The sequence below is a fragment of the Macrosteles quadrilineatus genome, unplaced genomic scaffold, assembly GCF_028750875.1.
Source record: "Macrosteles quadrilineatus isolate MER2022 unplaced genomic scaffold, UCM_ALF_1.0 Scaffold_9__3_contigs__length_116548681, whole genome shotgun sequence".
Lineage (NCBI taxonomy): Eukaryota > Metazoa > Arthropoda > Insecta > Hemiptera > Cicadellidae > Macrosteles > Macrosteles quadrilineatus.
The window spans coordinates 16,420,135-16,442,813 of NW_026542602.1; the positions used below are offsets into that span (position 1 = coordinate 16,420,135).

The 22,679-nt window shown below is 35.4% G+C and overlaps 1 protein-coding gene across 1 annotated transcript in view; it reads left to right on the top strand.

Moving 5' to 3' along the window:
• LOC129002528 (tubby-related protein 4-like) overlaps nucleotides 1-22,679 on the top strand; it is a 69,116-nt gene that overhangs the window by 16,290 nt on the left and 30,147 nt on the right. Inside the window, exons 5-6 of the mRNA XM_054430397.1 lie at nucleotides 422-572; nucleotides 9,609-9,871. Coding sequence (XP_054286372.1) covers nucleotides 422-572; nucleotides 9,609-9,871 — 414 coding nt within the window. The remainder of the gene's footprint in view (nucleotides 1-421; nucleotides 573-9,608; nucleotides 9,872-22,679) is intronic.

Here is a 22,679-nt window from a genome sequence, read left to right on the forward strand (position 1 = left end):
CTACTTCCTTATATTATTATATATTTGTAATCTTCATAAAATTTAGAACAAAGTGGCTATTTTCAAATATTTATAGGCCTATAATTTATACAATTTCATTGAGCGCGAACTTATTTTTTTTTTCAATTTTTCCAAAATAATTTTTATTTTTACCTAAAACATTTTTTTTGAAACAAATATTCCTTAGGTTTTATGTATGATATATTGAAGCCCATGATTTTCCAAACAAAATGGTATATAGAACAGTAGAATTAACATTGTTTTAAGCTTCTCAGATCCGTTTTAATAAAACCTTGCAAATGCGCCAAAAATAGGCGGACATTAAGGCCTAAACTATGGACACTCGGAGGGTTAACAAGTTATTATAATGAGATGGCAAGTTTATAACACAACAAATTTTTTATTGTGTTGGATTGTGTAGGTGTACTTTGGCACATCCACTGGTCAACTAGTTGTGATGGATGTGCACGGAGCCATGGTGGCACAGGTAGATTTAGCCAGTCCCATGGCAATCACCAACATGGCGTGGTCCTGTGAAAAGTTCAAGATGGAGGAGGGTGATGATAACATTGGTAAGCATTATATATGAAAATTTACTTCAGTTTAATAACCATAACCAATCAACACAATTTGTTGTTTTACGCTAGAGCTAGTTAGTTATTAATTAAACTAGCTGTGTGCCCGTTCTACGGACAGGGATCTTGTAGTCAGTTGAAACCTTATTATATTCAGATCAACAGGTACTTTGCATAGTAAGTGTGCAGTTTTCTAGATATGCCTGTAAACTTATTATAGGAATAATACTCACAACATTCGAAAACACAATATCTGACAGTTCCAAGCCAAACAAAATGCTTTGCAACTAAATGTCACTCGGATATAAATATTTTTTGTTCTATTTGATAACCAATGATAAATTTAACATTAAACTGGTTCTCGGGAAAAGTACCGGTACCGAGAGTCGTCAAAAATTGGTTGTAGATAGTTGGGTAGGCCTACGTACTGTAACCTTCACCTTTATTTTTTAATGGTTATGCCTTCTTAATTCAAGCATACTTTAAATTTTACATTATACCTTTTTTAAATTGTCTTAAATAATAGAGCTAGGGTAGTTGGATGAGTTTCTTTTTATCAGGGAAGTCCCATCTTTAATTTCAAAGATGTAAAGACTTATGGGTTCGTATGAAGCTAGTGAACCTAGGCAGAGTCAATGAAAACACCTGTTTACAAAAATTATTTTATTTTATATAAAAACTACTTATATACATACATGTAAGATAATGTCCACTATAAAATACCCTTAGGCCTACACCCTAGCATCATCAAGATAGTTATATTTTACTTAATTTGTGCTTGGCCTAGGCTAGTAAGTTACTGTTTTTAATTATTGATTTTCAGTACCATCTATGACTGAACTGAGCCCTTTGTAAAAGTATTTAATAATAGAAAACGTTTATTATGATGACTCTAGAATTCGTTAAGTTATAATGAAGATGTTTAATCACTAGGTTTGGTTACTTATCCGTTTTTGTGGTGTTGAAGATCCATGGCGTCTTTATGGCATACATTGGCCTAAGTTAGTCGGACAAGTTCAGCCTGATATAATTTCACTTGAACAATTATACTATAACACATTTTTATAGGCTGACTCGTTCATATTAAAATTTCTTGATGTTCCTGCATCTTGTATTTGTATGTACGGAGTACGATGCTAACTACCAAGAGACCAGCTCCGGTCTTTACTTAGGCACGGCTTCTTCATCAATGACCGAGTCTACGTTACAACCAGTGTTTTCTATTCAAAAATGCATGTTGCTTTAATTTTTTAGTTGTTGTTACAAATTTTTCAGCATAGCTAGAGAAAAATCTAAAAGTCATTCTATTTTAATTTGGCTTTTATCGGACCTGTAATTTTCGAGGTATTTGCTTTAATAACTTTAACTATTTCCCACTTCTTCCATCTTTTTCGCGCCATAACCGCCAAATTAAAACCATTCCTACACTTTTTTATAGTTTTTATTTATTCTTTATGAAATCCATACAATTCTTCAGAAACATATTTTATCACTTTTATCTGATTTAAGTTTTTTGATTAGACTTGTAATTTAAGAGTTTATTGCATTTTTGTCTCGGACTATTTTCTTGGTCACTTTTGCTCCGCGCAACGTCATGGCGGTTTTTCTCGGACCTTGTAAATTAATATTTTAAATTTAAATTTTTTTACTTAATTTCTCTAATTTGTCGGATCATTTTGATTTTTTAACACAAGTTAGGAAATTTCATATGCTTTTATCTGGTAACACTTTGAGCTCGATAGGACAAGTAGTTTTTTAGATATTCAAGTTATTCGATATGTCATTTTTCCACAATAGGCCTATTTTAATTTAGTCTTAATGTATGATTTAAACAGATTTTGACCTCCCCGACAATTCATTATGAAGGATATGTTCAATATCAATCTTTAGATGCAATGTTTTGACAGCTGAAAGCTTGTATCGTTTTTACTAAATTTTTTTAGTCTCAACTTGGAATACCTGTTACAAAAACCCCCTGAGTTATGTGAAGTAATGACGTAGTATTGCTTTACATGACTCACTACCTACTCATTTAACGGCTCAGTCAGTCAATTTTTTACTAAAATAAAATTTCAATTACATTTCATCTACAATTCTTACAACTAACTACAGTACATTCACTCCTGAAAACATACATTTTTCATAGTTCATTATATATTATGAAACAAATGTTATCCAATGATAAAATAAAATATACCTGAAATAAAAAAACATATAATAATAAATTCTTAAAATCTAACAATGGTAATCTTACTAATATTATAAATCTGAAAGTTTGTGAGTTTGTGTGTATGTTTGTGTGTGTGTGTGTGTGTGTGTTGCTCAATCACGCATAAACTACTGGACGGATTGGGCTGAAATTTGGCATGATGATAGCTCACATTCCCGATTAACATTAAAGCATATTCTTATCTCAAAAACCCTTTCGGGCTCCGCCCCAGTGGCTCTGTAGTTCCCCATGTTAATCTTATGATTTTTTATATTTAAAAGTAATTAATTAATCTTAACAGCTGTTTCAATTAAACAAGTTAGTTCTGTTCTATGATGTTCAATAGCATAAAAGTTACAAGGATTACCAACAGGGTGCAGTACTATTATTTTTTAAAATTTATAACAACAGCTAATTTCCAACCAAAAGGTGAGTGAGCGTAGCGAACGAACTTCAACCTGGAGGCGAGTTAGCGTAGCGAACGAGCTCCAACCTAAAGGTGAGTGAGCGTAGCGAACGAACTTCAACCAGGACGTGAATGAGCCATGCGAATACTTATGAAGTTAAACGGGGCGAAGCCCGCGGGTACAGCTAGTTTCTTCTAAATGTCTCTTTCTTCACTAGGCCGTAATTACATCACTAGATTCAATAAGTGTCTTTCTTCCCTAGTATCTGTACAAGTCACATCCTTGACATTGTGGTCCTTTATAAAGAATTTAATTGAATAATTATCACACACCTTTAGTTGTTTTTTTATTGTCCATCCTCTACTTTGGATTTAACTGGTTTTTACCAACTCCAGCAGTTTGTATTTTTGACTGTCCTTCCTCTACCTTGGATTTACTTGTTTAATACATCCAGCAGTTTGTATTTTAGATCATATTTTCTCCCTTCTTCCATCAATGTTTGGATTAAATTGACATTGCAGGCTCCAAATGTTTCCTGGCTTAAAATTTTGCTCCAAAGTAACTGTTGATAACAATGTTTTCACTGTTTTTTATGATGCACAAACTCACTTTTCTAAACTAAAGGTACTCAGGGCTATAGGTACTATTCAATATCATAAAAGTTATGTCCATTGTCCATCTATCTTGATGTGCTTTTTTACAGTCTAAATATTCTTATCTAAAACCTTTTTTATTTATACAATACCATATCTTAATAACATGTTAACATAATACTTTTTTATAAATTATTATAATACAAAAAAACCTTTTAATATGCTTAATAAATGTTCATACCCATTAATGGAATATTCATTGACCATTATTCAAAATTTTATTGACATCTCATATTATTTAGGTAAGCCTATTATTTGTTTATTTGTTTATATTTTTTATTTATTTTTTATTTTTTTTTACTATAAATGACTATCCACAAAGTACTGTATTGGAATAACTTTATCTCGTGTGTATCTTTTTCGTGATTTTTGTATTATAAGGGCCCAAAAACAGAAATCGTACCTCAAACACAACCGGCCCAATTTATCCAAGCAACCAGACACATACTTTTGAGGCTATTGTAACTTGGACAACTAAATTTACTCAAAATATTTCTTCAATTGTGTAACATTATAGGTTCCTACTATCTTATCTGAGTTCAACTCCTTTAACTTATAGGCATTTTCCATTTTAATCTCAACTATTATATATGGTCCAGTAAAGAGCAGAAAGAACTTCTTTATCTTTTTATTAATTTTATTTGACAAATTATGAGTCTTAACCAGGACTTTATCACCTATTAAAAATGTTACTGGCTTAATTTTTTTATCAAACTTTGCCTTTCTTTTTTGAGCCCCATTTAACAATTTCTCTCTTACTAAGGTTACACACTGTACTTGACTAAAATCTCTATCACTAGGAAACTCGATTACTTTTTCTAGAAAATGTGTATTTACTTTTCCTAGCATTACCTCTGCAGGTACATGCTCGGTAACACCATGAACTGAGTGATTTAGACAATTTTCAATGAACTCAAGTACATTTGGCCAATTAGTATGCTTATTATGACAATATATGCGTATCATTTTGTTGATTTCTTTATTTATTTGTTCAGTTGGATTTGATTGAGGATGGTACACTGATGTATGTAAAGTTTTTATCCTAGCATCTGTTAAAGTTGAATACCATAAATCACTTGTAAACCAATTCCGCTTGTGTACCATGATCGCTTAAAATTAATTCTACTTCTCCTACCTCAGGGATGTATTTGTTAAAAATTTTACTCAACAAAGTTCTAGTGTTCGCATGTTTTATGGCGTACATTTTAACATAGTACCTGGGGACCGAGCTTTGCTCGGGGAAAATCATTAGTTCACTCTGAAAGCACCTTAGTATTGGAGATGCATAAATCCATTCCCAAACTCCACACGGCTCGCCTTCACCACCATTTCCTACGTCATGGACCTGTTTCCCTCCATTCCCATTGCATTTAAAGATTGCAAATACCTTAATCTAATCGTCATAAACAGTTCCCACACTCCGGACTACTCGCCTTGACTACTTCCTTCACCACTTCCTACGTCGCGGACCTGTTTCCCTCCCTTTCCATAGCATTTTAGGATTGCAAAAACTTTAATCTAATCATCATAAACAATTCCCACACTCCGGACTACTCGCCTTGACTACTTCCTTCACCACTTCCTACGTCGCGGACCTGTTTCCCTCCCTTCCCATTGCATTTTAGGATTGCAAATACCTTAATCTAATCGCCATAAACAGTTCTCACACTCCGGACAGCTCGCCTTGACTACTTCCTTCACCACTTCCTACGTCGCGGACCTGTTTCCCTCCCTTCCCATAACATTTTAGGATTGCCCATACCCTTATCTAATCGTCATAAACAGTTCCCACACCCAGGACAGCTCGCCTTGACTACTTCCTTCACCACTTCCTATGTCGCGGACCTGTTTTCCTTCCTTTCCATAGCATTTTAAGATTGCGGACACCTTAATCTAATCGTCATAAACAGTTCCCACAATCCGGACTACTCGCCTTGACTACTTCCTTCACCACTTCCTACGTCGCGGACCTGTTTTCCTTCCTTCCCATAGCATTTTAGGATTGCAGATACCCTAATCTTATCGTCATAAACATTCCCCACACTCCGGACTGCTCGCCTTCACTACTTCCTTCATCACTCCCTACGTCACGGACCTGTTTCCCTCTATTCCCATAGCATTTTATGTTTGCCTTTATTACTTCCTTCACCACTTCCTATGTCGCGGACCTGTTTCCTTCCCTTCCCATAGCATTTTAGGATTGCAGATACCTTAATCTAATCTAATCGTCATAAACAGATCCCAGACTTCGCACTGCTGCCCTTGACTACAATCATAGATAAAACCATAGACTATAAAACATACTCCCTACAATGTATCGAGTAATCTTCAGTATAATCTTTGCTAAATATTATGCTAATTATTAAGTGATGTTTTCCTTTTGTACTGTATTTGTAATTTGCTAGTATACTGTGGGTAGTTGGCGGGTCTGACTTAGGGGAGGTACGAATGAGGCATTTAGTTCAAAATTCCTCCGCGAACAGCGCTGTAGTAGAGAGCACTTTGTCAATGAAGGTTTACTATTCGCAAAAATAGTTCTGTTCATAAAATAAAATTATAAATGCCTCAAATTAAATTTTATAATTTTTTATTTATAAAATTAAACTATCATAACCTAACCGAACTAACCAAACTTGCTGATAATTAAATAATATAAAAAAGATTAGTAATAGAAAAAATAATTATGTTTATTAAATAAATCTAGACATTGCTCAATTAAAATTTTATAATGACCTAATAATAAAATTAAACTGTCATAACCGAACCAAACCAACCAAACTTGCTGATAATGAAAAAATCTGAGACAAAAAGTTAATGCAACCAGCGAGATTCGAACCCGGGACCTTTTGCACGCCAGCCCGGCACGCTAACCACTAGACCACCGAAGCCGTTGTCCACACTCCGTATTGTTACGGTAATAGCGTTCCCTCAGCTAATAAGAAGCCCACAGCTGTCATCGTAGCCTCTTCCGTACCTCCCCTGAGTAAATACCGTAGTTGGCTTACTATGAACACATGCTACAACTTCAAGTCTTTTGTTTACTTTATCCTTGTTATTTAATTCATCCAACATGGTTACCTAGCAACCCATAAGACTAATGTTAAAAAAATGTGATTTTCAGTTTCATTTTTCTACGTAATTAGAATTTTGTTGGCAGTTCTAACTGCATGAAACTCGTTTTTAGGCCAAAAATAAACTATTTACAAGATTTGAAGAAAATCGTCGGAGCCGTTTTCGAGATCTTTCTGCAAGCAAGCAAGCAAGCAAGCAAGCAAGCATACAAGCAAACATTGCTCGTATTAGAGTATAGGATTTTGAGAATACATCAATTAGTACAAAAATGTACTTTACTCCTCCTGGTCCAGTAGGTAACTCTCCTATCAAATCTACTACTATTAGCTGCCTAACTCTTTCCGGAACTATAGGAATTAAACTACCTATTTGTTTGACAGTGACTTGTTTTGCTTTCTAACATTCTGATTTTTATGTATGTTAAACTTTAAAGTTCCTACGTTTCCCTAGGAATTGTTACCGATAAAAAAATTCCAATTTAATTAGATAAATCAGACTAAAATATTGTTTGTAGAATGGATCAAATAACAAACTACGTAAAAAGCTATGTTTTTTTTTTATATTTGAAAATATATTTTCAAGATAGGTAAGTGTTTGAATTGAAAACAACAGACAACTGGCATCAGTATTGGTGGCTGTGGGGAAAACGGGTGGCCCAGCGAGCGCTGTGCGCCGAGCGCCTGGGCGAAAATGTATCGAATGCTTCTGTATTGTTAATTGAGTAGGATAATTAAATATTTAGGGAAACCTTTTTAGTGTGTTACACTTTAAAGTTCCTATATTTCCCTAGGAATTGTTACTGATAAAAAATGCCAATTTAATTAGGTAAATCAGACTAAAATATTGTTTGTAGAACGGATAAAAAATAATAAACTAAATAACTAATAAACTAGTTTTGTTATTTTTAATTTATTTTCAAAATATGTACAGCTTGTGACACCTAAGCTTGCACTTGGCCTAGCGCAGGCATTGTAGGTGGGAGGAGGGTGGAGCTAGGGAAAAGACCGGACTGCAAACATTTCTGCTGCCTCACGGAGGCGACTCCCCTTGTATTATGTACTTGAGCGCCTTCATATGGGTCGCGAGGATAGTTGATGAAACCCAAATGATGGGACATAATGTTTTTGAAAAAGGTACTAGTAGCGATCGGTCAAGTGCCAGCTTAGATGTCACGAGCTGTAAGTGTTTAGATTGAAAACAACAGAGAACTGGCAGTAGTATTTGCGGCTGTGACGAATACGGCCGGACCGGCTAGCGCCGAGTGCCTGAGCGAAAATGTATCGAACGCTTCTTTTGTATTTGTTCTTGAGTAGGATAGTTAAAATCTATATTATTAATACCTTACATGAAACTTTATGAACAATAAGGCTTTTTTGTTTTAAGATTTAACCCCACATATTATATACCAAAATGTTCGTCTATGTGTGTAGATTTGCAAACTGACCTTAAATTTTTGAAAAAGTCCCTTGGGCTCTGCCCCAGTGGCTTTTAAAGTTCCCATGTTATCCTTATGAAGAAAAGATTATGATCCGCTGGATAATTTAATTGCCGTTAATATTTTAGTTGCAATGGAAACCTGTACTACAAAAAATATTTAACAAATTTCTAGATTTACCAAGATATGTGTACATCTATGAGTACCGTACTGAAAAAAAATAATTCTATAACCACTTATTGAACATTGTATAATTTTACCCGGGCAAAGCCGGGTTTGGCTGCTAGTATTTAGGTAAACCTTTATTGTGTATTTGAAAGAGGATTTTATGCTTTACAATTTGAATGAACAGTTTTCCTTATAACGGCAAACCAAAAGGATACTTGGTGAAAAATGCTAACTATGAGTTTCAATATGTCAATTTAATTAGGTTTTAAATTAGTAAAAAGAAGAAAGGAAAATAAAGTAACACATTTTCTTTAGATTTAATATCCAGCCGGGAGTCTACAAGAAATTTTTATGCAAACAGGAGGTTTTTAAGTCAATTACTTTACTAGTAACACCCATTTCCATAAACAATTGCATAAATCCAACATGGCCGACTTATTTTTGAAAATGGCGGAAAAGTCCCCATGTGATTTTTTTGGGACTTTCATCTGTGGGTTCAGGAGACCTTAAATAAATGATTTCCAACAAGTTTCAACTTTTTTTTTGAATTTCCCAAATTTTGCTATCTTGGAGCTAATAATTGCACTGGATTGTACAAACTGTCATTTCCTACTATAAAATAGAGTGCTATCACCTACAGGTGAAATTTTTTTTGTTGGAAAAATAAGTGATCTTTGTAAAATAAACTAAGTCCTACATTGGTTTTTATATATTTTCCTATTCTAAAACCAAAGAAATCAAATAAAAATTTGTTTACTTTAGGCTGGGGTCCGAGGAGGTGATACATTTTCTAGACAACTTATATTTATGCAGATGATGTTGTCCTCGAATATGGATGGACAAAATCCAACACGCTGCCTTTACAGTTTTGCCTTAGTCTGTTCTACTCATAGAGATTTAAAAAAATACAAAATACTCAGTCTACTTCTTTTGGTGAAAACATCATAAAGCTAAGTTTAAGCAGTTAATCACTCTTATGCTTGACAATTTATTGTGTTACTTAAACTTAAAAATTTGTAACCATACATTCACATTTTGTTGTTATATAGTTTATGAAGTTAATTTGTAAACCGCCCTTGTCTGAATCAGATACAAGTCGTTACGTGCTGGCAGTCAGTGTGGAGAATGGCTGCATCTTATTGCTGAAGCATCACGACGACGTGAGTCCCATTAGGATCAGCACTGGGCTGAGTCCTCTGCACCTGGAGTGGAGCAACTGTCGCCAACTACTGAGCGTGGCTGGTAGCCGGGCCGCCAACACCAGTGCTGCAACACAGGAATACACCAACGTTGTCAGGGTCTACACTGATACTGGCGTCTTGTTGTACTCTGCACTCATCCCATATACTCAGGTATTAAATCAAAATACTTCTCAAGTCTCCTGAACATTGAATTTGCAACATAGCCAATAATTAACCATCACATTATCTAAATACAGTAGAACCTCGCTAATTCGAACCTCGATAATTCAAAAACCTCTATAATTAGAAATGTTTGTCTATTCCCCTCAGAAAACCTCTAAAATTCAAAAAATAATATAATACCGATAATTCGAAGTGATTTTCACGCTTTAGGGAGCCTCTATAATTTGAATTTGCACATACACAAGCCTCTACTATTTGAATTTATTGCCGTAATTTGAAGTGTTACCTCCACAATTCAAAGTCAACCTCTACAATTCGAACTGCGTTACCGTAAGCTTCTGCAATTCGAATTCACGACAAAAAATTATCCTGTTGAAACATGAACTGACGCTCTTATTGATCTTCCCACAGTTAGCTCATCAGTATCCAACCGTTTTATATGCAATGTAGACGTCTTTAACATTCAGTCAGATTTTGCGGTGTTAGGCCTAATTGATTGTTAGTTGATGAGTGTTTTAGTGCAGTGAGCTAGAATGAGTGGTAAGAAGTACAAGTCCTTAACCTTGGCAGAAAAACTTAAAATAATTAATGAAGTGAACAGTGATGGAAAACTTAAAAAGGATTTAGCTGAAGAGTATGGTATCCCCGCCAGCACATTATTTACGATCCTTAAACAAGAGGAACTAGTTAGGCAACGAATGGAGGCAGGTAATTTAAACAATAAGAGAGTGAGTAAATCCGAATTTCCTGAAGTGGAGGAATGCTTGATAAAATGGTTTAAGCAATGTAGGGACCATAACGTAAGTGTAGGGGGGCCAATCCTCGAAGAAAAAGCTGAAGGTTTTGCCAAATCATTAGGCCATGATAATTTTCGAGCAAGTAATGGTTGGTTGAAGAAATTCAAACAAAGAAATGACATTGTTTTTCGTAAGGTGTGTGGAGAGAGTGCAAGCGTTGATGACAATGTATGTAAAAACTGGAAAGAGGAACTAAAAACAATGTTGAAAGACTATGATCCTAAAAAACAAATATTTAATGCTGATGAAACGGCCTTGTACTACCAATGTCTTCCCGATAAAACTTTAACTTTCAAAAACAAAAAATGTTATGGTGGTAAGAACAGTTAAGTTCGAGCAACACTTTCGCTTGCGAGTAATATGACATGAATAGAAAAGTTAAAGCCGTTTAAGAATAAGAATAAGAATAAGAATCCTTTATTGTCATTAGACACAGTTGTGCAATAGACATTGTCAAAGAAAACTATAAACTAGAAAATGTAACAGAGTCATGAACATTATCACAGTAGACCTCATATAACATACATGTAAAACTTAGCCTATATCACAGAAGAGATCACAGTTGTCAATTGAGAATAAATATCATAAAATAAAAATTGTTGAATAACAATGCATGTTACTTAAAATCTAAAATCTATAAAATCAATAGCACTCAAATGCAAAAACTCATTAACAGAATAAAGTGGGTGCTTTAGAAGACCATTTGTTACAACAGTTTTAAAATTAGCAAAGGATTCAATATTCTTGACATGATGAGGTAGTATATTGTACAGTTTAAGCCCTATAACTTTAGAGCTTTTGGCTGCTTTGGTCAATCTACAAAAGAGAATGTCTTTCATGCTTGAGCCTTGTGTTGTGGCCAGCGAGCACATAATAATAATAATAGAGAGGACACGGCGTTTAACCAAATGCACTGAAAGTGTGGCCAAATCCGCCATCTTGGTCCGTCATACAGCCTGAATCCAAGACCCGCGAGCTCAGTTCGCATTAAAAACCCCGCGACAAATACACGATCATAAACAACATTAATAGTTGACAAAAAATTCTGAAATTTTGCACACTTGTAGATATGATACTGAGGAAAACGATGGTGGTAATATAAAGTTATTAGTTATGACAGTAATTGAGTTATAAATATGTTTAACACTTATGTAGTTTAATTTTTCAGATTCAGACATGAAAAAGTTGTATTGCGAGGAAATTTTTTATTTTTTGGTCAGAGAAATTTCGTCAGCGGGAAAGTTGTGGATAAATAACCAAATTTAACTATCCGATTCACCAAAAATTTTTATCATGTTCGGTTTTCTAAAAAATCAAGTACAAAAGGGATCCATTGCCGCTGCTCCGCGCTACGCCCGCTGCGCCGCCGGGCCGTCGTCTATACATTTAGCGTGCAGTGTTTTAATGTTTTATTTATACTGTTGTACTGTAATATTGTATGTATTAAAGAAATTTTCAAATATATTGTCTATGAAGAATTTTCAACCGTTTAGCACAACTTTTTAAGGACTAATTAGCTTTCAATATCATCCAAGATAAACTAAAGATAATTCTGTAAGTTAAATTAAACTTCCCAAATATATTTGTGAAATTACACTCAATTTATTGTCCCAGAAAAATTACAGTTTTATTGAGATGTAGCCTGATTTTATTTTTGTGAAGACTTTCGTTACTTATTTTACAGTAGTAGCGAACTCTAACATTGAAATATTTTTTAGCAATAATTTTAATTAGGTACTAAACAAAAATGATTTTTGTCCATATTGTTTCATATCCTAAAAAATATGTACTATTTGGAAACAAATTTACTCCTACACATTGTCCAAGTACTTTGTTCGTCAAGTCCTCAATTACATTGTTTTCCTTTACACTAATATCATTAACTTTATATCTACACTATCCTTAGCAAGCATATCAGACGACTAACGCGCTGCACACGCCGGGACTACTGTCGGGGAAATAAATATGTGCTGAGTTTGAGCCTAAATATCTCTTGAGATTAATAAACCGATTTTGTTGAGACAAAAATTAAATATAAACTGGCTTAAATACATTTTACGTAGTAACAATAAAAAAAATTTCCGTTCACCAGAAAAATTTTTATGGTTGAAAGATTCTAAAAAGTACCGGTTTTTAAGAAACTCTGCACTAACACTGAAGTTTAAAACTTAATTATAAACAAACCAATGAGCCAATCTTTCTGAAATTTTTATGGCTTATTGGTAGATTTATTGTTAACAGTTCCATGCATTTTAAAATTTTTACTCACGATAGTTTTTATGCTGATGTTTATTCTTAAAACGTATGCTAACATCGTTAATAAGACGCTAAAAATTTCGTTCAAAATACCATCGTGTTTGTCGTGACACAAGAAATAACACCAATATGACAGATTTATAATGCGAACAAAGGTGTTTTTTAAACAGATATATATTTGTACACAAAAATTTCTCCCGCAACTGGCAGGCCGATTGGCTCAGTGGTTTGTTTACAATTAAATTTTAAACTTCAGTGTTAGTGCAGAGTTTCTTAAAAACCGGTACTTTTTAGGATCCTTCAACAATATAAATTTTTCTGGATAACGGATTTTTTTTATTGCTACCACGTAAAATGTATTTAAACCAGCTTATATTTAATTTTTGTTTCAACAAATTGGATTATTCATCTCTGAGATATTTAGGCTCAAACTCGAGTGCACATATTTATTTCCCCGACAGGTAGGCTAGCGCCGCCATCTTTGTCCGTTTCGCCGGCTAGTAAGACTGCCACGCTCCTGCGCTCCGAGTAGCGCTTCTATTTTGTTATGTGTTCGCTGGTTGTGGCTATGTACATTTAGCCGTTTCAACAAGAATACAGATTGTTTTTTTACTTCTAATAGAACATACAAAACATATAAACTAAAGACAGTTAACACTTTTTCATGGATAAAAATAGGCCTACAGTGCTCTGAGTAGTCAGCTGAAGCTAGTATTCTGACAGCTTTTTTCTGAACTAGTAAGACATCATGTACTCCAGCTGCATTTCCCCATAAACATATGCCATACAGTAAATTACTTTGAAAGAAACTATTGTAAGCAAGCTTGAGATATGACTTCGGGACATTTTTATCTAAAGATCTTAGTAAATATACAACTCTTGAAAGTTTGTTACAAATATAATCCGTATGAAATTGCCATGTCAATTTTCTACCAAGAACTAACCCTAATTGATCACAGGAGGGAGAATCACTAGCCTTGACATTTTTATTACTAAAAACTATGGTTTGAGTTTTGTCATTGTTAAGTATGAAACCATTGGTACTGAACCAGTTGGATACACTTTTAAGGGCACTTTCAGAATTCAAATTGACAGTTTTTATATCAGAACCAGCATTAAACAAAGTAGTGTCATCAGGAAAACATACAGTCTCAAATGGTACATTAACATCAATGTCATTAACCATGACAAGGAATAAAAGAGGTCCAAGAACCGAACCTTGCGGCACGCCAAAGGGTACAAGTCTCTTACATGAATACTGATTATTGACACAGACTATTTGTTCTCTATTATCTAGGTATGAGCTAAGAAGTGACAGAGTTGTATCAGTCACCTTGTAGTACTTTAACTTAGCCAGCAATGTCTCATGACAAACACAATCAAAGGCTTTACTGAGGTCACATAAGGTGACACCAGTATCGGCTCTGCTTTCAAGGTTTGCTAGGATTGCATCTACAAGATAGGTCACAGCTTGAATTGTAGATTTCCCAGTTCTGAAACCATACTGTATAGTTGAAAACAAGGAATTATCTTCAAAATAATTGTACAGCTGGTCATGTAAAATTCGTTCAAAAACTTTGGCAAAGACTGGAATTAAAGCTATTGGCCTATAACTAGCTGGGAGATCTCTGCACCCTTTCTTAAAAACAGGAACAACCTTAGATAACTTAAGCTTTGCAGGAAATACACCTTCAATAAGACAACTATTTATACAATAGGTTAAAGGCTCTACAATCACAGGTAAAATAGACTTTTTCCTACAGTTACCTAACAATGTACATGTTCTCTCACTGATTTGAGAAAGCAAAGTGGCCAATTCGCTCATCAGTGAGACAATGTTAACATTGTCTCACTCTAATTACTTTGTCTCACTCCAGATTTGCAACGTGAAGGCACGAAATAGTGAGCGCGTAACATGCAGGCAACGTCGTATGCGCGCGAAATACGTTGGCAGCACTGGCTGTAAATCAGCTGGTTAGCTGTTGTACTGTTGTATTTGTCACTTCACATTAAATGTTATATTAAAAGTTCACTTCTGTGTAAAAATAGGTTATGTTTCTTCACCAATTTATTTGTTTTATGGTAACTGTAGGAAAAGTATAATGTGCAACTCGAGTTCAAAGTACAATTGCCTCACTCGAGAAACCATTCCTCACTCGCCTACGGCTCGTGAGTAAGGATTTCTCTCGAGTGAGTCAATTGCTCACTTTTCTCACTAGTTGCACAAATAACTATAGCACATCACTAGACAGGCCATAAATATCACGACTTTTAGAACTTTTTAGAAGCCGCACATGATCGGTAAATACAAAAAAACCTAGATGTTTTGCTGGTGTTAAGTAATTTCCTTTTGAATATGACACAAATCCAAAAGCATGGATGAATAGTAACCTTTTTGGGCAATGGTTGCTTAAGCTAGACAAACAAATGAAGAAGGAAAAATTTAACATTCTTTTATTCATTGACAACTGTAGTGCACATAACGACATCAAAGCTTGACACAATCAAAGTTCAGTTCCTTCCTGCCAACACAACGTCAAAACTTCAACCGCTGGACCAGGGAATTATAAAAAATGTCCAGACTGTAAAGTGAAAGTAGTCCGCAGTATAATACTCGACCGGCTTATCAACTCTCCGATAAGGGGGTTCCCCGCGATTTTAGTAAACAAACACAGCCGAATAATAATACACTGATGTCCCAAACAAATAAACAAAGACGTACACCTACTTGTTTGAATTGTAATGAAATTGGTCATGCATATTATCATAGTAAATTACCAAAAGTGTTAAAATGCTTCCACTGTAAGAAGGTAGGTATTCGAACCCGTGATTGTGGATGTCGTCAGGGAAACGAGCCACGGGCTTAGGTGATAGGAGGTCGCCCGAGTCCAAATCTAATCCTAAATCCTCCGACTGGCATATTTGGCTGGAAAAAGTCAAAAAGTTCCCGGAAGGGGTTGGAGTCGGCACTGCTAATTTAGATCAGCGGCCCTATTTTCAAATTAATATTTATAGACAGGCTTTTTGGACGCTTTTAGACACCGGTGCCGCGATAACTTTAATTAATTCCTAAGTGGCAAAACATTTGGAGGCGCAGGGCATAAAAGCTAAAAACGCGTCTATTTTAGTACAGTTAGCGGACGGGGCTAAAGTGCAACAAAATTGTGTTTATGAGTTTGAGGGTATTATTGAGGGTACGCGTCAGAAGATTAAGGCGGTTTGTTTGCCCTCATTGACGTGTGATGTCATGTTAGGAATTGATATGATTAGTAAGCTAAATTTGATTTCGTACAACATCAAAGTAACTTGTTTAAAGGGATCGGACAAGTTCGATAGTACCCAAGAAGAAAAGGGGTTAGGAGCTCTAAAGGTCAGAAAACTCAACTAGACGAGTTCTTAGGTAAGCAATTGCCCCTTTTTAATCAGGTATCGGGACGAACTTCGTTAATAGAACACAAAATAAATCTGAAACCGGGAGTAGCCCCTATTAAGCAACGATACTATCCTCGCAACCCTGCGATGCAGGGTGTGATTAACGACGAGGTGAAACAAATGCTGGACGACGGAGTAATTGAAAAATCAAGTAGTAGCTGGTCTTCGCCGGTTGTTCTAATCCGTAAACCATCCGGCAAGTATCGGTTTTGCATTGACTTTCGTGCTATTAATAGGGCGTCCGACCTGGATGCTTATGCACTTCCGCGTATCAATGCTATTTTGGACAAACTCAAAAATGCCAAATTTATATCAACCCTGGACCTAGCCAATGGCTACTGGCAGGTTCCTTTAGCCACTGAGATCAGCCCAGTAACGGCTTTTACTGTACCGGGGGTAGGTTTGTTTCAGTTCACTGTGATGCCGTTTGGCCTCCATTCGGCCCCTGCCACGTTCCAACGACTTTTAGACCAAATTATAGGCCCTGAATTAGAACCTCATGCGTTCGCATATCTTGACGATCTTATCGTTGTTACCTCAACCTTTGATGAGCATCTTGCTCTGCTAATAGAAGTTTTTGAACGATTGCGTACGGCCGGCCTCAACTAAATTACGAAAAATGTAATTTCTGCCAGACCGAATTAAAATATTTAGGACATATCGTTAACGCCGAAGGTATAAGTACTGACCCTGACAAAGTAAAAGCGATCAACGAGTTTCCTAGGCCGACGAATATTAAGAGCCTTAGAAGTTTCTTAGGGCTCGCTTCCTGGTACAGGCGCTTTGTAGATCGATTTGCCTGTATCACCTCCCCTCTTACGAGTCTGTTAAAGAAGGGAAACCTGTGGAAGTGGACAGATAAACAAGAGCAGGCGTACGTTGAATTAAAAAGTCGCCTTACTTCTATGCCTATACTTGCCTGCCCCGATTTTGAAAAGACGTTCGTCCTTCAAGTCGACGCGTCAGACGAAGGATTAGGAGCCTCCCTCACCCAGCGTCGTGATAATGGGGAGGTGGTCATCGCCTATGCGAGTCGTCTGCTTTCAAATGCCAAACGCAAGTACACCGTAACCGAGAAAGAATGCTTGGCTTTTAGTCTGGGCGGTAAAGAAATTTCGCCCCTATTTAGAGGGTTACCGCTTTATTGCGGTGACGGACCATATAGCGCTAAAGTGGCTCTTGCGTCTAAAAGAACCTACTGGACAGCTGGCCAGGTGGGTTCTCGAGCTCCAAAATGAGTTTGATGTAGAGTATAGGAAAGGGGCGGGGCGTACAACTGTGTAGCTGACGTATTGTCGCGTTTTCCAGTCGAGGGTTTGACGACTAACGACCTTGACGTGTCGGCTTGTCCCGTGGACGTGAACACCCCGAGTCAGGTTGCGAAACAGCCCCAGGACAGTGATACAGTGTCCGTGGATAAATGGTACGACCGTCTTTTTGCAAAGGTAGCCAGAATTCCAGTTTCCATCAATAGATTCACTATTCGGGACAATAAGCTATATAAATTGTTTAGGCGGAAAGTGTCCCACGGGAAACCGAAGGAATGTTGGAAGCTTTGCGTTCGAGTAGAGGACCACAATTTATTGAGCGAAGCGACCGGAGCGAGCGTAGCTCACTTTCCCTCACTTTGTAACTTCTTTGTAAGAGCATCAGAATGTAATGGCTTCACCAATTGATATGAAATTTGGCCAACAGCTAAAGAATACTGAGCACAATGTTTTGGTAAAAAATATTTGCAAATTTCCTTCTGGATTTTATTTTACGGGTCACGCAATTTCGCTTGTTATTTTAATGTAAGTTGAAAGAAAAATTATATTGGGTTTATGACATATGGGTTTATCTCGTTTTATTTAAATAAGATAAACATATGTTAATTGTTTGTAACTGTTTTGTTTACATTTCAATGTTTACTTTCATCCTAGGTTAATGTTAGTTTATCGAATGGAAGTAACAGTTTTGCTATATTTGTTTTGAGCATGGCTCAAAGACCACGTCGTAATATTGGTCGTCGCACCAATAATGCAAATATTTTAAGATAGTGGCGTCGTGAACAAGAAGAACCAGATGAAGCAGTGGCGGAAGAAGCTGATAATGATAGGCAGTTTGCTAATCAATTCCAATATATAATAGGTTACGTACCTTGGTCCGTCTTCAGTCTTATTTTTAGTCAATGGATGACTAGTTTCGGGTACAAAGACCCATTGTCAAATCCTTTTTCAAAACATCATGTAGAAGCTAGTCAAAAATCCGACGGAAGTCTCCATCATTATATAAATACAAGTTGACACATAAAGTTTATTATTTAAAAAACACAAGTTACGAAACATATAAGATGATTGATAGGCCGGCCACATTTAACACGGGACAAACCGACACAGGTTACACGGCGGACACGACAGAACTATCCATTGTCCAGTTGGTGACATTGACCTTGGGGGAGGGGGTACGTCAGCTGATAAAGACTTGTATTAGCTCTGTTGTCAATGCTTGCAATTCTATCGAATAAAATATTTGAACCAAAGTTTAGTTTTTCATTCAAGACGTCTTGAGGGGATTTTTTATTAGCTTTATAAATTTCTAGACTCTCTAAGACGTTCATGAGAGGGCCTTTACTGCATTTGTGCAAGATTTGTAAATTATTTCGGCAACTATTGACATTGTGATTGGTATTTATTAAATGTTCTGCAAATTTGGAACGTTGTAGTGACAGTTTTGGTTTAGGGAGATGTTCTTTAAACCTGGTGTTAAAAGAACGTCCCGATTGGCCTATGTATAATTTTGAGCAGTCATTGCATGAAAGTTTGTAAACACCTGTATCATCTAAATCATTATCATTTTGTTTACCTAACCCGCCATGTTAAACTTCCCTATCCCAAGCGTGGTGTATACAACTTCCTTACTTCTCGAGTGATGTAAAGTATCAAAAACTCACTCGGTGATGTAATGAAACCCATTTAAATAACATTGAGTGATTAACTTAAAAAATATACCTCTATGGAGCCAAAGACATTCAACGCTAGAAATCAGCTGTGCTCTTGAATTTTATTGTTATGTTTTGAAAAATTTTCCTAACCTAGCTTTTGTTTGTAAATGAACGTTACTGTTAGAAGATGAGTGAAATGGATAATGATTAATATTGTTCGTAACCTCCTGTATATTGTCGGGTCAGGTAAAATCTTGTACGTTACACGTTACGCAAGAGCGTGTTTACATCACTTAGGTAAATTATGCAACTCGCTTCCGCTCGTTGCACAACCTTCACCTGCGTGATGTAAAAACGCTCTTACTACACTTGTAAGGTAAATAGCTATTACGGCTGTTTTGGCTCAAATGACGTTGTAGTTTGTTGACGTTTTACTGGCTAAAATGATTTTGTGTTTCTTTAATTCGTTTTTCAAGGTATAGTGTAGGTTGGCTCCGAATTCAACGGAATTCAAAGTTGCTGGGTTTATCAATCGGTTTACTAATTTTGTTTTTTTGTTTGTTGATTATCTTATCAATAATACTGCTGGGGTTGCCATTGCTAACAGCTATATGTTTCAGAATGAGGTACTCAGAGTTGTAGTCTTCTGGTGACATTGGGATTCTTAACATTCTGTTAACGAAGCTGTTGTAAGCTGCCATTTTGTGAGCTTGTGGATGATTAGACGAGGCATGAATAGTGTGATCGGTAGTAGTTGGTTTCCTGTATATTTTGAATTTTATGTTGTCATTGTCTTTGGTAAGCGTTAAATCCAGAAAGTTTAAAGATTAAAGATTGGTTTAGTTCGACTTCCAAAGTAAGCTTCAAATTAGAAGATATGTTATTTAAATAATTATTCAGAAGCTGCAGTTGTCTAGAGTTGCCTTTAAAAACCAGGAATATGTCGTCCACATATCTTTTGTAAAAAATTATATTATTGCAGAGTTTATTACTGTTGGAGAAAATGCATTCATCCTCGAAGTGGTTCAAGTAAATTTCCGATAATATGCTGGACAGGGGAGAGCCCATAGCCAAACCATCGTTTTGTAAATAGAATTTGTCGTTAAATGAAAAATAGTTTTGTTCTAAGGTGATTCTGAGTAGGGTAATCAATTCATCAATTGCTTCGGGGCTAAGTTCAGAGTTTTTTTGACAGGTTGTCTCGAGTAATATCTAATGTCTTCTTGATTGGGACGTTGGTATATAAATTTACAATGTCTAGTGAAGCCAGTAGGTGTCTATTTTGTATTTTTACATTGGAAAGTTGTTCTACGAGGTCTATGCTGTTTTTTAAGCTATGGTTATTCTGTAGTTTTACATGGGTTCTCAGCAGTTTGTCGAGCAATTTGGCAATTTTTAGGGGTGTGCGAAGCAGCAAAAAATGTTCGATTCGAAGCAACGATTCGATTCAAAAGATTTTCGATTCGATTCGAAGCAACTCGATTCGAAGCGATACGGTATTTGTCTATTCATAATTGTCAATTGAGTGGATTAACAATAATTAAAATTTACCACATTTGTGTAATACAAATTTTTGTTGATGTGGTATTAGGCCTATTCATACTTAACATAAGAATTTTATGTGAAAAAATATTTATTTTCAATCATAGGGATTAGAATAACCTGTATTGCTGGAAATACCAGTGAGCTGCTTTACTTGCTTATTTCATAATTTTTACTTGGAATTGGCTCAACTGCAAGAAAGAAGAAAACATTTTTTTATCAAGACATTCATTCTCATTTTAATAACTGTTTAAATAACTAAATAGGTACCGGTAGCTAAATTACAACAAATTTGAATGGAACTTAATATAAAAAGACCATTAAGAAATAAATTTACATATCACAAGTTTAGGGCCTGTGGACCGGCTTCAGGACTGCAAGCAAGAAGAAAATAAAAATAATATGTTTCCACCATGCAATATGTATCATTCATTCCCTGCCTCCTAACCTCCTTAGTATAATAACCTCACACTTACATTATTTGTTACATCATCATAAATAAAGAACTATCTATTATTGGCATCAGTAGGCCTACAGCTTTACATATGCATTATTTTTTATAGGGCCTAAAATAGTAATAGGCTAAGCAACATGACAAGTGGAGAACTCATTGAAGAAAAGATATTGTGTAAACTAATTTACTATAAAACTCAAAACAGTAAATAACACACAAACATTGTTTATGGTATAATTATTAAGGAATGTAAAAAATGCATATCATGTCATTTAGTAGTATAGACCTACTGTAAGAGATTAAAATCCTAAAACAACTGATTTTGATAGCTTATGAATGAAAAGAATTAAAAATCCATAAAATAAAGCCAAACAATATCACAATTAATTAGGTATCCGAAAAGTAACTCTTAAATAATATATAGAAGATTAAAATAATATTAAATCAAGAGATAAGAAAGTTAAATACACAGGTCAATGTTTTTAAACTACCCTCAATGTTTTTGGAACAGCAGGGTCTTTTTCTCTGAAGGAAGGGTAGTAGTATGTCAACAAAAACAATGAATCACTCTCACCAGCCAGGCCTGGGCAACGATGTGTGCATTCAATGTCATAGGCCCTCCCCCTCCCCTCTTACACCACCCGGTTGCTACCCAGTTGCTTCAATTGCTGACAAAATGCAAGTGATGAAACAAGGAAGTAGAGACAAAAAAATATATTTCTTTATTCAAAAACACAAAACTGTTACAGATCATTTTCAAAGAAATTAATTCATTGTAATTTGTGAGTTGTAAATTTTTTTAACCCCATCTAACCAAGATACAGATCTGTTCACTATATCAGATATTTCTTTTGTTTATAATTTATTATGTAAAATACTAAAATATATTTTTAATTAGGTATGGAATAAACAATAAATGATTAAACTAGTATGTCTGAATAGTCTTTCTATTCTTTTGACTTTGTTTTCTTTGCACTGTTAGTGTTGCGTCACGGCTTTTGTCTTGTCACTCTTGTCAGTAGACGACTAGACTGGCTCTGGATAGTGGCAGTGCGGCAATTCCTCTGTAGTGTCTTTATTCTTAAAGGTCGTGAGCCAACTTAATCTTTAATTCTCATTTGACAATTTTAATTCCTCTGTAATAATAGATATAATAATATAAGTGTTTCTTTGGAAATAAATTATTCTTTTTTTTCTTTTGCCCGAACAGACCCCTAACAAAAATACCAAATGTATCAGTCTATAACATTAATCTTACTAGTTAAGTATTAAGTAACAATTTTTCAGACTTATTTTTAAAATGATTTTGGAGTAACCTATCTTGTTTTGGCTAGGTTTACAGTAGTAAAATATTTCTCACACTGCTTACATTAAGACAAAAAACAAAACCTC